At 45.2% G+C, this 16132-nt stretch overlaps 1 protein-coding gene across 1 annotated transcript in view; it reads right to left on the bottom strand.

The window, feature by feature from the left end:
- Arsb (arylsulfatase B) overlaps nt 1–16132 on the bottom strand; it is a 169736-nt gene that overhangs the window by 3275 nt on the left and 150329 nt on the right. Inside the window, exon 7 of the mRNA XM_048455942.3 lies at nt 311–433. Within this exon, the coding sequence (XP_048311899.3) occupies nt 311–433 (123 nt within the window). The remainder of the gene's footprint in view (nt 1–310; nt 434–16132) is intronic.

The following is a 16132-nucleotide window of genomic DNA, read 5'->3' as shown; positions in this document are numbered from 1 at the left end:
CAACAGCAGAAATTGTGCAATTCTGACCAGACAGAGGCCACGAAACCCCAAGCAGATAGCTGCTTTCTTAAGATCTGCAGGGAGCATAAAAGATCTGAAGGCCTAGTTAGCATTTCAGATGTCTGAGCAAACTGAGGGGGTTTGGCAGGGAGCCTTGAGGAGCTAGGGAAGGAAGAGAAGGGCTTAGAAGGCAGTGATAAGACCTCCCTTTCTAGGGAAATAGCCCAGAGAATAAAGTCCTAAGAGGACAGAAAGACTGGAGGCACAGCCCCTGCTCTGGCAGCTGTGGGAGGGGAGCTAAGCAGTCTACCTGGGTAGCCCGTGAGGAGTTTCCAGTTTTTGTATCGAATCCCGGCATGGATCGATGTGTTAAAGGCAGAATATTCTATTGGAAAAGAATCGTTCTTTTCTGCAGCCATGCTCTGGCCAGGACCTGGGGAGAAATAGTTTGAAAGAATTAGATGGCTGTTATTGGCCCGTGTCATTATAAATCAACATTTTATACCCTTCTTGCCGAACAGTAGCTTTTGTTCAACGCCAGAGCACAAATGTGTGCCCTGCCACAGAAACGAATCTTTTATTAAATATAAACAGAAAGTATAGTTACATTAGATGTCAGTCATAAACCACCACGAATATAAAGGAAACCCCAAAGAGATTAGAAGACTAATCCATCCTTAAAATCACTGCTTCTCGCCAAGACACAGAGGCCATGTGCAGAACAGTGTCGGTTACAGCAACTGAGCTGGGCGGTGCGTGCGCGCGCGCATGTGTGTGTTCTCTTTACTCTTAATGTTTAAGGGGAATACATTTTCTGTGAATGCTTGTATCTTTGCACATAGCATATCAAATTATAAATGCACATTTTATCGCAGTATGCCTCTCTCAAGCCAGGAGAGGTTAAACACAGCACAAAAACTGAGGATACATTTATTTTTAAACCATTCATGAAATTTAAAATTTGGTGAGCAATTCTTTTAACTATTCACCAGAACAAGTGTGGTTATATCAATTATTAGGAGAGAGCATGGATGATATTAATTTATCATTTTAAGGTCTTTCAGCAATTGACCAAGCTCCTGAGGGAACAGTCATTAATACCCCATCTCGAGTTTAGAACCAGTTAAGAGACAGAAGACAGACAGATGAACCTAAACTATCACTTTTGGGACTGATAAATCAGCTACAGAGGCACAGCTTTGGGTCACCGTGGAAAGAATTGCTAATAATTGACCCTTGGCTTCCTCAGCCACCACCACTGAGCTTACTGGACAGACTCAGTGTTCTCTTAGAGCACACAGTGAAGGCAGATGCTTACATACACCTGGCGCATGCGCTGGCTCTGAACTTAGACCCAGAAAACGTCTCAAACTGAGCATGCTCAGTCTCTTCTTCTAGGCTAACTTCCACTCTCATCTGCTGCTGAGAGGAATGCACTATGTGAAGTCAAGTGCAACTTTAGCTGTGGACATTGGTTGACCCCTGAGGGCAGGGGATGGGTGGGCTCGTGGCTATGAGTGTATACTTACATATTTATAAGCTTCCACTTTACAAATTTACATATTTATAACCTTCCACTTTGGACCTCACTGTATAATATTTAGTCTGTTTTAAGCTTACATTTCTTTGTTAACTTTCCAAATACGGTCAAGGCAATTGTCCGGGGGGTGCTTCAGAAGGTTACTAAACAGGTTGCCAGCCTAGTGAGTAATTGCCACCATGTATGGTTATGTCTATAAAAAGGCAAACTCAGAAACAACTAAACTGAACAGGCCTGGAGATGCGGCTCGGCTGCAGACACTTGTCTAGCATGTTCAAGGCTCCAGTACGGCCCAACGAAACTAAAACAACCGAGTGCACGCTCCACCAAGGTGGTGAAAGGGAGGTGGAAGTTCAAAACCCGGCTGGGTGAACAGCAGCAACGCTGTGTGCTGTGCCAGGGCCTCCATCCCTCCAGAGCTCCAGGGCTCGCTGGATTCAAGGCAGCGGTTGGCACAGGTTCCACGGGCCATGGGAAAGGTGGGGGTCCTAACCCTTGTCAGTATTTCGAGTCTGGGAACGGATGGAGTACACATCAGTGGCTTCGATCTTAGTAAGCATCCGTAAGGAAAACCTTTCTGATTGCTTGGTTCTTTGCCTGCTAAATGTTTTGGCTGTAACACAGACGGATGCTCCTAGTGCTGGATGTATAGATGGTGGGGATGTATATTACAGGATGCGGGTTCATGGCCCACAGGCTGTGCTAAAACTGTAATCCTCTCATCTCACCCCTCACAGATTTGTATAAAGGCCCCGTTTCTATATCAAACCTTTCGGATGTTAAACAAAACAAGCATGTTTTGGTGAACATAAACAAAAGAAAGGAAACAGCTATCTCTGCCATCCTTACATTTATATACATTTTTTCTTAAAACAAACAGGAACAGAAAATACCTAAACAACAAGTCTAAGGCTAAATGATGAATGATACTATTATCTCAGCTCTATTTTTCTCATATTGCGTGACTGAACGAAGAGGTCAAAGGATGCTAACACTCTAGAGCCACCACCAGTGAACAGAAGTTAGTATTTTGTCACAATTGTTTCAAAAACTTCTAATACATTTTATTTATTTTGTGTACATTTATGTGCATGTGGGTGTCAGTGTGAGTGTGTGCACATGTGTCTCTGTGGTATGTGGAGGTCAGAGAACAACTTGAAAGACTCATCCCTCCCCCGCTTTATTACATGGGCCCAGGGGATTGAACTTGGGTCGGCAGTTCTGGCGGCAGGTGCCTGTACCCACTGAGCCATCACTAGCCTCTCTCTAGATTTTCTGAGGAAAGAAGCTGGACAACAGATCATGTTGGAGCTTCCTCTGTCCCCTTCATTCAGCTCTTCTTTCCATTGTTCTACCTGCCATTGCTGCTATGGCTTACATACATATTCAAAGCTCAGGGCCATGTGGGTGTACCAAACAGTATACACAGTGTTGTTTCACATCTTACATACGTGTGATATTACACATATTCACATCATACATGTGTGCTCTTAAACATATTCTGTAACTCTAACTCCTTCTTTAGAGATTTATAATAATATAAGTGCATATGTTCCTCTTCACTGTTTAACTTTACTATACAAAACACTACCTCTTGTCAATTGATCTCTCTGTCAATGTTCCCAAGCTGTTTGATTTAGTGTTATTGGTTATCCACAGTGAGTACTGTTGTCTGCACAAGGGATAGGGTTTCTCTGGGGTTTGTGTCTAGAACTGACCACTTACAGGGTCCATGCTTCTCCATCATACCAATGGCCCTCTTATCAGTAACATCCCCATTCCTCTGAGTCCTGGATCAACTAAAAATCCTTGAAAAAACATTCTTGAAAAAGTATCTTCATGAAGGATGCAATCAGCAAAAACATTGTGTGTGTGTGTGTGTGTGTGTGTGTGTGTGTGTGTGTGTGTGTGAAAGAAGGGTTCTTACAAACACCTTTTTACATCCCTGTAGAGAAAACCAACATCACAGGTGCACAGCTTGGTGCACAAGAGGCTGAACTTCGCCGGGGCTGCACGGCCTCCAGATGCTCCCTCCTCGCTCCAAGGCAGCCGCAACTTAACTCTGCACAGTGAAGACGCTTCTGTCTGCTTTTGAACTCAATGTGAACAGAGAGTATGCAGTATGTTACTCTCACTCCTGGCTCCTTTTAATTCAAACATGTCCAGTCTGATAAAATGTGTCCACAAAACGTGACACTGAGATTATACGTAGCCACGGGAATGGCCTCTTTTGGTACTTCCTCCACGCCTGCCACTGGAAAGATTCTGCTGGTGAAGATCCAACACTCTTCTCTTATATTTGATTTTTATAACCCATGTGGGACTGATTTTTGTCTATGAAAAGAGGTAGGAATCAATAATACTTTTTCCCCCTTTCGAATATGGCTTTTAACTGTCTCAAGACCACTTAGTACAAAGGCTATCTTCTCTCCATTCATCTGCAGTGGACACCCTTTCCAGCCGCCCCAGGGGGGGATCCTGTCCCTAAATCTTCAGTATCTAGTGGACTCGCCATGATGTTGGGAATGGCCTGTGTCTGTGTCAGGCTGTGCTTTGGGCACCAGCCACATGTGGCTGTGGCACAAATGAAGTATGGCTAGAACAACTAAACCACTTATTTATTTATTTATTTATTTATTTATATTTATTTTTAAGACAAGGCCTCGTTTTGTAGCCCTTGCTGGTTTGAAACTTGCTATGTAGACTAGGTTGATCTTGAACTTACAGAGATCTACCTGCTTCTGACTCCTCGAATTCTGGAATTAAAGGCATGCACCACGACACCCAGATATTTAACCTAACACATGTTTTGTAACCTAATACATGTTCTACCAATGAGTTATACCCTCAACAATATAAATTTAAGTATTTTACTGTTGTTATTATTATTATTTTTTTATCTTTCAAGACAGGGTTTCTCTTTGTAGCTTTGGAGCCTGTCCTGGAACTCACTCTGTAAACCAGGCTGACTTTGAACTCACAGAAATCTGCCTGCCTCTGCCTCCTGAGTACTGTGATTATTTTACTCTTTTTTTGATACTATTAAAATGTCTTTCTAAAATTTCATGTTTGTTTGCTTCACTTCGGCTGTCCGAGGTGCGAACAATGACTGTATGCTGCTCCTGTACCGCAAACCTCTGTTGAAACTTGTTAGTTCTCGCAGCTTTTAAATTCTGACACATGCTTTAAAAATTACATCTGTTTATTTAATGATTTATTTTTGTGGTGTGTGTGTGTGTGTGTGTGTGTGTGTGTGTGTGTGTGTGTACACATACACATGCCAAGACATGCAGGTGAGTATCAGGACAATTGCGGGAAGTGGGTCTCTGGGGACTTCCAACATGCAGGCCCTGGGGACCAAAATCAGGTCATCAGGACTGGCATCAAGAGGCTCAGCATTCTACAATCGCAACAGATTTACTTCCTTGACCATGTAGGTGTCTATTCTTCCTTTTGTTTTTCATTGTTTTGCCTAATTCTCCATACACGTCTGATACAAACAGTGAAATCAGAATACAGTCCTTAGAGCTCCTGATCTACGATGATACCTGTAGGACTTTCAGAATCGACCTCTGACCAAGGTAAATAAGACTCCTCCTACTTCTGGCTTGAGCGCTCCTATCAGTGAAGGAGTGTTAGTATTGTCTAAAAGCTTTTCTGGATCTATTCGATTATCACTCTTTTGTCCTTTGATCCATTGACTCTCATTAATTGATTTTTCAATGAAGGAAAAAAATCACTGAAAAAATCTTTCATTGAAAAATTGAACAATCTTTGTCACTAATTGATCTTCAGATGTTAAGCAGATCTTCACCCTACATGATCACAGCACATACTCTTCTTTACACATTTCTGGGTTCTGTCTGCTAGTATTTTATTGAGGATTTTTTTGTGCTCAGAAATAATGATAATAATATAAGAAATAATGGATTATTAAATAGGTATTGATAAGCTGACACAGATGAGACAGACTGTTGGACTGAACGACAGGAGGACAAAATTTATAGGAAACCAACATCAAAGATTGGTCTGTCAGGGTTGATGCTAACGATGCAGGAAAGAGTCATTGCAGCTGATTGTCTCCACCCCCAAGGCGCACAGTAGGAACATTCGGAGCCTGACTGTTTGGGTTCAAGTACCAACTCCTCTACTCACTGTGTGTGATCTTGGTGTTGACTGACCTTCCTGGCCTCAGTTTCCTCAGTTGTAAAGTGTAGGTGCAAGCTTCTACTCTGCAATATGATTATGTGGCCTAAGTGTGATGAGACATTCAAATGGCCCGATAGTAACTTCCTTCTGTAGAAGGTATATAATAAACATTATTAATACCAGTTGCCCAATCTTGAACAACTTTCTGAACCCCCAATACTTCAGTTTGCTATCGATAAAATTCATTTAACTACAAGGGAGCTAAGGCATATACCGTGCTTAGCACATTTGTATATTGCGAGACCACTATCAACACTAAAGATACTTAAAACAGCTGGTACATGATCTCACTATGTACTCGGGACGACAACACAGCTTCGTAACAGTCTTCTGCTTGCTGACCTACTTAGTTCCCACAGTTGCTCTATGACGCAGGCAGCAATATCTGCAATCACTGTCAGCGAGCGTCAGTTACCATCCATGGGTACAGGTTTTCTGGTTTTATGTCCTCTTATACCAAGGTAGAGCAAAGTAGGAGAGAAGAAAAGTAGGCCAAGTGATTATTATTTCAGGAAAATAAACCAAAACCGCCAACAAAGCAAAGCCTACTCCCCTGACGTGGGTCTGGAGAAAATCTGTGTTTGCTCCATCGCAGTCCAGAATCAGGACAGGGGTGGATAAAACATTTAAGGACAGAAACTACATATATATATATATATATATATATATATATATATATATATATATTGCCATTTTGAGGTTTAATCTCTTTTCTGTTCTGTTGTTTGGCCAGTTATCCACCTCCATGGATCTCTTTGCTTTTGATTATTTTTAATTTGCAAAGAGCAGTTTAATATTTCCTTTTCCTCCTGATCCATTTGCTTTTTCCTTTTGCCCCTCTTCTCCCCTCCCCTTCTCTCCCCTCCTCTTTTCTTGAGATAGAGTCTTGCTACTACGGAGCCTTGGTTGTCCTGGAACTCACTTTGTAGGCCAAGCTTCAAACTCACAGAGATCTGTCTGCCTCTGCCTCCCAAGCACTGAGAACCATTCCCAACCCAAATGGCCTGTGTTTATTTACTAACAAGGCAATTTGCCCCTAGGCTATGTCTAGCAAACTTCAGCTCTTTTAGAAATTTGACCGTTCAAGCATTTTCTAATTCGGAATTCTGACAGGTACGTTTTTCACAAACAGGAAACATTTTGGTTTAGCTGCAAATACCTTCAACTTTTATACACCCAAGTTGAAAAAAATATTTGTTTTATTTGTTTTTAGGAGTAGATTGTTAACTTATGATAGGGATCAAACATCTCTTTCTACAAATTATTGTTATGCATGTCAATGTTTTGCCTGAGGGTATGTGGGTGTCATGTGGGTTATGTGGGCGCTGGGAATTAAATCCAGGTCATCTGGAAGAGCAGTTAGCATTCTTAACTGCTGAGCCATCTCTCCAGTCCTTCAAGTATCTCTTAAAGTTTACATTGAAGTTTAACTTGTGTTAAACATTAAATCAGCTGATTATGTCTTCCTGGTCAAACTAATAGAAAGTTTAAAAGACCCCAAATCTGGGTGAAGTTCAAGTCACAGGTCCTTCTTGTGCCCACTGGTGAAAGCCCTCCTGTTGGGAGCCTGCATCATCTTCCACCAAACTTAAACCCAAGTAGGCTGCAGCTGGATGGAGACTCGTTGCACATGTGGATCAAATCTTCAGGGTGCTCACGGCTTCATGTCCCAGGCACCGTGGGCCCGGGCCAAGGCTGTACTCTCATCTTGCTGTGTGGCAAAGCCTTACAACTCCAGATGTGAGCGCGTACGCTGTTGTCTTGTTTCTTATTTTAAAAATCATTACTGATCCAAACATAGAAGTTTTCTCCCTAAAAATAGTTTCCTAGATATTACACTGCCTAGAACACCCTCCCCCAGCTGATGCTTTGCTGGCATGCTCCGGTTAACTTTGAAAGATGGAAAAAGCCAGAGTGGCCTCTTCACTAGCTCCAAGGATGGGGAGAGTTTGGAAGGCTTTAGTGGAGGCAGATCCCCCACCCCCACCCTGGAGTTCTAAAGGAGAACCCAGACATCACACCGAGGTAGATTTCAGAGGCCTTTAGAACCATTGCTTTTTGTCACCTTCATAAGTCATTGAACGACTGCCTCTGTTTCAGTCTATGTAAAACAAGCATAAAAAGACTGCATAGTCACCAGGTGAATGTCAGAAGTAGAGCTTAGGGTGGTGGGTCTCGTGTATTGAGCATGAAAAACCAGGTTGCAGGGCTCTTGAATCCCCACTGTAGTTGCCAGTAGAATAGGAGTACAGACAGAATCAATAAACTAAAAGAAATCATCTTTATCCCAGATGGACCTATGGCCCGTGATTGGCGATCATTAAAGTCAAGGTGTTACAAGCTGCCCAGACTATACCAACTGTGTGATCCGAACTAGCAGGCCATGGCTGAGCTAGCTAGGCTCTGAGAGCCAGAGTTGGGTGTTAGGATGACTCCAGGCCTGTCATCTGGCCCAGCCTGGGCTGATCTAGGCTCCTGGCCTTCTGCCCCTTTCAGAGAGCTGATGCTATCATTTTTGCCAGCATTGGTTGGACTTACACTGGTATTTGTATAGCTACTGCCCTAGGGCAGTCCCACAGAGCACTTCGGGTTGAACCAGGTTGCCCATTCCTTAGGTGTCCAGCTGCAGTAACTGTAAAGTTCCAGCCTGTGTCTCCTTTAATCACCCAGCCCACCGTTTTCATTGCCTTCTGCAGGCACCTAGGGGACACATGACCTTCATCCTTAAATACAAAGCTCTTTTTACCTTATCTATGCTTATCACCGCTGTGAGCGGCTGTCCTCTGAGACAGCAGTCATCGTTATGGGAGTCAATCTGCACCCTCTTCCAAAAAGCTCATCTCAGTTGGGCTTGTTAACTATTTATGTACCTTCATGGAGAAATGTCTTCCTGACATTTCTTTCAGATGGAAAGGAAAAGAAAAGAAAGGAGGGAGCATTGAACTAGACAAGGCCATTGTCCCCTCAGAGAGAAAGACTCATTTACTAAGCTGACGTGTGTGTCTGTGTGCGTGTGTGCGTGTGTGTGTGTGAGTGTGTGTGTGTGCATGTGTGTGTGTGAGAGAGAGAGAGACAGAGAGAGAGAGAGAGAGAGAGAGAGACAGACAGACAGACAGACAGACAGACTAGGGACAGTGCCTGGGGTCTTACCCATGCTACTCACTCTACTGCAGAACTCTCTGCAGCCCTAACACATAACTTCCTGGGTTCGTGCTAGCACCGGGGCACAGCCAGCTAGAGGAAGACAAGTCACCAGGTAAGCAACAAGGGAGAGGGATGCCAGTAGTGCGGGGGCAAGAACTCTAGGAACCCCAAGTGGGAGTCTTGATTAGTGCAGATGTGGGGAGACAGCCTCTCCAGAGAAACGGCTCTCGCAGCACGGACAGGCGATGCTAAGATTTCCATTTTATGACTTCTTTTGTGGGCTGAGTGTGAGGGAGGAATGTGACCTGTGCACCGAGCTGTGGCAGACCCTGACACAGCTGTCCACTCAGGCTGTCATTTGACAGTCGCTGCTGAAATTTCCATGTCTTCGTCGAAATTTTCTTGAGATTGTTTGAAATACCTAACCCAAGAGTGGCACCTGCCTCACTGTGGGGGCTCACTGCTCAGGCTCGCTAGAAGCCTTGGGCGCAGCTGTGGACAATCCACTTGCTTGCTGTTGTCTCAAGTCCTGATCGCTCAAGCCTGGTCTGTTACAACTGCACCAGGAACCGCCTCAGAAGGGCCATCTAATTCATACATAAACCTGGAGGGAAAAGTAGAACGGATCAAGAGTCCTCATTTGCATTTTCCTGAAGGCAAATGAAAAGACTGTGAAAATGTGCCCAAGGAAGTCACATTGTTTGGAACTTGGGAGTCACAATCTGGAAGCCAAGACAGACCTAGGTACTTGCCCTCAATGAGCCAATTAAAAGAACCCAATCAACAGCAGGAATGAGAAAAAGGACACTCATTCAATGTGGCCACGTTAGGAAAGAGGGACAAGGGGATCGAGCAACTCAAGTCCTTTTTCAGGGTCCACCCACCACTGCCCCATCGTTATCTGGGTTTTAGTCTCCTTCTAGAAGGTGGCCTCCTCTTTCAGGGAGACAAGGTACCCCTCTGCTGGACCCTTTCCTTCTCCCAGCACAAGATTCCTAGGGAGAATGCCACTTCCCGGGGGTCCATTGTTTCAATGATCTCTAGAGTATTATTTCTGCCACACCCGCTACAACACAGCCGATGCCAGAGGATAGAGCCTGACATGCACAGGACGTGGGTGCAGATGACCTGTCCAGTGTTACCCTGGAAACCAGAGGAGTAGAATAGGAGGGAGACAAGGAGGGAAGTTTGGAGCAAACAGAAGGGAGAGGCAGCGGGGCTGGGGAGACAGGGGAGAGTGCAGGGAAGGAGGAAGAGGTGGGAAAGAACGCCCTGGAGCCCAGTGCACTCAGGGAGGGCTTAGCAACCAGCTTAGCCTTTCACTTCCCTGCCTTTCCTTGTCAACCCCCACCCCAGGTGAGAGCACAGGACAGAGCGACACTCAGACCTGGAGCTTGAGCACCAGTTCATGCTCAACTGTGAAAACGCTTAGCAGGGAGACCTGCCTGCCACGGAACAGTCTGCTCCTTACTGGGCTCTCACCCGATTAGCACAGTTTTTCTCGAACATCCGCACTACTTATTGAGAATCCTGTCTGTCCTTGGCAAAACCCTTACAACTTGAAAGAGGAGTGTCGGGGGGGGGGGGGGGGAAATACGCCAGACATGAAGCTAATCAGAAAAAGGTGAGGAAGAATATTACAGATGTTATTTATTATGAAAATCGAAATGCCCATTATTTTTATATGTACACTCCACGTGATGTGTTTCAAACGAATCTAAGTCCATGATTTTCAGTTTGCAAAGTCATTTTCTCTGACACCTACTCACTCGGTCCATATTTGATATTTTAAAAGTCCCTGTGAAAAAATAGCTCTGATGCGGCTTGCCCAGCCTAGACAGGGTTCAGCGTTAATCACCGTTGAACTGTGCACAGTGAGTACTCAGGAAGGAGCCATTTACGGGGAACTTCAACAGTTGGTTAATGTCTGACACTAGCCAGGAGTGTCAACCGAGCAATGTCAGCCAAGACACAGAAAGCAACCACTCCCTGAGATCCTGTCAGCTCAGCGCTACCCTGATAAAGGAAGTCATCACCATTGGTATATAAAGTAGACTGGCAGAGATCTTCTTATGTTGAGCTTATGCTAAATTTTGAATATTTTATTTGGTGACATTTATTTATCTATAAGACAAATATCTATCTTGATAGTTGCTAGATACCAATATCATCAGAGTAAAAAAAAAACGCCATAGTCTAATAATGAAAAGATGATTTTGCTCAAACACCCCATATTGTAAAATAGGCAATAAACATGTGCTGCCAGGATGAAGAAACACACGGAGTGTTAGGAGAGTCTAGAGGAGACGTCCCCTCCCTGCGAGGGCTCAGGGGACAGAGTGCGGCTCTGGAGAAGATGCACATGACAAGTAATGAAAGCTTGAGGAGATCACGCATGCTGGAGAGCACATGCCTGTAATCTCAGCCTCTGAGAGGCTGAGGCAGGAGGACAGAGAGTTTAGGGCTAGCCTCAGCTACATAGCGAGACCCTGTGGGTAGGGGAAAAGGCAGGCTGGGATCCTAGCAGAAATAATGTCTCCCTTGGATGGGTGGCGGTGGTGGCGCACACCTTTAATCCCAGCACTTGGGAGGCAGAGGCAGGCGGATCTCTGAGTTTGAGGCCAGCCTGGTCTACAGAGTGAGTTCTAGGACAGCTAGGACTACACAGAGAAACCCTGTCTCAAAGAAACCAAAACAAACAAACAAACAAACAAAATGTCTCTCTTTTTCGAAGCTCTTCACCCTTGGGAGTTTCTTTCCCATCTCTAAAGGAGGAAAATGCCTTCAAAGCCAGCACTGTGGTGCCTGGCACAGGAAAAAAAATCAAAAAGTTCCATCAAACTGAGCTCATTCTGATACCCTTTTGCTATCTCCTGTACTTCTTTCCTTTTTCTGTACATGTGTATGTAGATATGTGTGTTTGTATCCAGGGTGGGGGTGGGGACCCGCACATACTGAAGCCTAAAGTTGCTATCAAATATCTCCTGCCATTGTTCTCTATTCACTGAGGCTGGGTCTCTCTGGGAACCTGGAGTGCGCCCTTCTGCTCAGCCAGCTGTAACCGGCCAGATGATCCCAGGAGTCCATGTCCCTAGTACAGTAGGCAGTCGGCATGTCTGCCCCGTGTTGATACGGGTGGTCAAGATCCCCTTCTCACTCAAAGCAGCAAGAGCGTCCCGGACTCCCTGTTTGCCTCTCCGGCCTTCTCTGTTCATCTTTTAAATGTTTTCCTTCCTCCAGATCAGAACACAACATTCCGCTCGGTATCTTAGACTTCACGATCTCACCCCCTACCCACATTTCTGTCTGTGGAATTGTTGCTGCCTCTTACCCCAAGCCCAACCCAGGTACCGAGTGGCCAGCATCCAGCTCTCTGCCTCACTCATACACAGTCTCTTCAGTACAGCCCTGCATTTGCAGAAGAGAAATTCACCACTTATCTCTTATTTTTGGCCTTGGCCGTGAAGGCAGGTTCAACCTTGTCGGCCTGTCCCTCCCATTCTGTTCTCTTTAGTTCTCTCTGTCCCTCCGGTTGCTCCCAGCCTAGCCTTTGTTTTGTGTTCCACGCCACAGGCCTATTGTTAGCTTTGTGGCCCAAGCGCAACGGAAGAGGTCAGGAAATCTTTTGTACTGGGCAGCGCATCAGGAAGCTTCCGTGAGCTGCCCCTCTCTGAAGTCCCGGACGCCTCATCTAGGTGCCTTATCCCAACATCTGCCTGCAGGAATTAAAGTGAAAGAAATAGACGGACTGGCAAAGAAAGGCGCAAAGGATGGAATGCTGCAGAGGACCAGTGCTGAGAGACGAAAGAAAGGGGCGGCGGTCACAAGAAAGAGGATCACTGCGAGGAGACGAGAGAGGGGACTCAGGGTCTGGCTAGCAGCACAGCCTGGAGACAGCCATGGCACCGGGCGGCTGTTACTTCTTTTTCTTCCCATAATTGAAAATAGATTTTTTTCCTCACATAATATATCCCATTTACAGCTTTCTCTCCCTCTACTCCTCTCACGTTTTCCCCACCTTCCCTTATTTCTAGGTCCATCCCCTTTTTGTCTCTCATTAGAATCAAACAGGCTTCTAAGGGGTTCTAGTATGACATGATGCGATAAACGGAGACATCACGTCGGAACAGGGCAATATGAGAAGGAAAGGGCACAGATGCAGAAACCCACTTGCTCACACACTCAGGAACCCCACAAAAATACCAAACTGGAAGTCATAATATATATGTAAAGGACTCATAGAGTAAAAGAGAAGAAAAACTTATGTATAAAATAAAAATTAAAAATAAGGTTAAAAAAATGAGCAATCCAAGATGCTCTGAGACAAGGAACCTCCAAAGATGGCACTGAATTTGTTTTCTATTGGTCATCTCCTGCTGGGAATACAGCCCACCTTCAAGAGTAGTTTGTTTGCACAATGAGACTCCCATGGAGAAACTTAAATGTTCATTTGTGAATTATCATCAAGTGGAGTTTGCTTCTGGGTTAGGGGTTGTGGGGTGTGTGTCCACTTCTCCTTTCAGCTCGAGGATCCTGTTGCTGTCCCTGTCTCTATACATCGATCCTATTCATTTAGAGGACCTTGTTTTCTTGATGTCTACACTCTTCTCATCTTCTCTTCCCTGAGGCTCCCTGAGCCCTGAGAAGGGAGGGATTTGATAGGACATCCCATTTAGAGCCAAGTGTTCCAAGGTCTCTTGCTCTCTGCACGTTGTCTGGCTGTGTGTGGCATCTGTTCCCAACTGCTGCAGAGGAAGCTTCTCTGATGATGCCTGAGTAAGCAGCTGATCCGCTTCCCTAGCCCGAGTCTGCATTGGGTCTTGCACAGAATGCCCTAGAAACATGAACTTGTTTGTTTCTGAGCAGTAAGCTTAGAAACAAAGATAAGGCAGACAGAAAAGAGAGCGTGTCTTTTCTCTTGTCACCATGTAGCTAAAATGCTAGCAGATGGACGGTCACGGCCCAGCATCTGCGTGCCAACCACGCCCTCTCCTCTGATCCTGCCGCACACGGGCCAATCTGAGGCGGGGCGATGGCTACTCCTCCAATTCACATTCTCAGCCTGTCTCTCTCTAAATACAAGTTTTTGAAGTAATTGGTGGAGTCCAACGACAAATGGCTATAAATAGGCATTGTGTGTATATAAAAAAAGGGAAACTAACCAAAAATATTCATCCTCGGCCTATGATTAAGGTGACAAGCGCAAAGTAGGCTGGGTCATCTGTTTTCTGGCTCTGGATGAAAGAGGAAAAGCCACCCCCAACCCTAGCACGGCATTTAGTGAAATCCCAACCACAAATCCTCATAGAGGATCCAAACGCCTCGCTGAAGACCAAGCTCTTCCTGCGTGGCTCAGTTCGCTTTCCAGCACGCAGGAAAAACGTGTCTAGGCTCTGAGCACATGTTTTGGACAAGGATGAAATGATGCTGATAATTAATTTGGAAAGGAGGGGGGCTTGCCTGTGGTTCAGCCGTGATGGCTGTCAGGCGGGTCTGGCTTCTCTGTCTTGCTTGGGGATGGCATCCCTCGCTATCCCAGGAGCCCACACTTTAGCTGCAACAGTGACAATTATGGTGCAGGAAACTGAAGCTGGTGGCATTCTCCCAAGAACAGCCCCCGCAATACTGCCGTCCAGATCCAGAGTTACCCAAACCCTATAATCACTGCAACAAGGGCCATGAGCTGCTGTTGCCAACGGGACAAGAGTCAATAGCAAGGCAGTTCTTCCTTGCCTCCTCTGGTTCCTGGCAGTGGTCGAGTTGGAACGAAGTTTTAGATTCTGAGAAGTTATCAGGGTCTCACGTGAATCCAGAACATAATCTCTTTCCAAGGAAGATGGAAATCTGTTTGAGACAGTAGGTACCACGGTGGCTACATTGCTCTAGAGCCAGTTTTGAACAAAATATTAAAGAATTGCCACCAAGTCTTGAGATCTGCTTTGGAGAACTTTGGTCTCAGGGAATCCCTGCCTGGAAGGTCCCTGATGTCCAGATCTGCTTTGAACATGAAGCTTAGCAATGAAGGACAACAGATAGTTCTTCCAAGGTTTCCAGAGACTTGGTCCTATCCCAACAGCCTGAGCTGAGACCTTTCTGCATTCACAATTTTTAGTTTCTAGACTAGGCCAGGATTGAGGTAACTCAGGTGTATTGTGAGAAGATTCACTAAAGGGGAGACTGAGCCTGTGTTGGATGGCTGCTCTTCAGAGAGGGCTGTGTGTGCGTGTGTGTGTGTGTGCGTGTGTGTGTGTGTGTATGTGTGCGTGTGTGTGTGTGTGTATGTGTGTGTGTGTGTATGTGTGTGTATGCGCACGCAACTGTCTGTGTGTCTCTCCTGCTCTTCTCTCCCTCTCTCCGTCCCTGCAATTGTCACTTTATCAAAGCGGGTAGGAGGGCATCCCCACAACCTTTCCCTTCCCCTTATACCAGTGGGAACTACTTGCGTTCAGGGAGTGATCTGCTCAGCAAACTCCCCATTCTGAACCTACATCTGCAAAACCAACGAAGAGAGGGAGAAAACTAAATAGAACTGAACTTTCCACCTGACAAAATCAGACAGATTTACAAAAAAAGCACTTCACCCTCGAGGCTTCTTTTTGCCAGAGGATGGTGCCCTGCAGAGGCTCTGAGGAGCAAAACTCAGGATGGTGGACTCTGAAACACGGGCTGTTGGTTGGATGCCCTCTCTTGGCTTTGGTGCAGTGTGTCATGTGAAAAATCATGGGCTGGTGGCTATTGGGCATGAAACACAGAGATGAAGGAGGACGCCATGGAGAACAACTATGGTCTTCAGCAATTCACTCTACAATTCTAACAGCCAGAGACAAGTCTGGGGGTGCCCAACCCAGAGAAAGGATAATGTTCAAGGATACAGACATGCTAATTGCCATGATTTGACCCTGATGTATTATAAATATGTATCCAATTATAATAGCCTAATTATGTCAATTAAAAAAATCTTAAACCAGGCATGGTGGTGCATACAGGAGCTGTTAATCCCAGCACTCAGGAGACAGAGGAATGTGAATCTTTCTGTGAGTTCAAGGCCTGTTTGGTCTAAATAGTGAGTTACAAGACAGGCAAAGCTATATATTGAGACTCTGTCTCGGAAAACAAAACAAAACGAAACACAAACCAATTTTAAACTGGGCATCATGACCCATTCCTGTAATAGCAATATTTGTAGACTGAGACACAACTGCTGCGGGCTCCAGGTTGGTCTGAACTTCCATGAAAGAT

Source organism: Myodes glareolus, chromosome 15 (genome assembly GCF_982192425.1).
Source record: "Myodes glareolus chromosome 15, mMyoGla1.1, whole genome shotgun sequence".
NCBI lineage: Eukaryota > Metazoa > Chordata > Mammalia > Rodentia > Cricetidae > Myodes > Myodes glareolus.
This window is presented reverse-complemented; position numbering and strand designations above follow the sequence as displayed.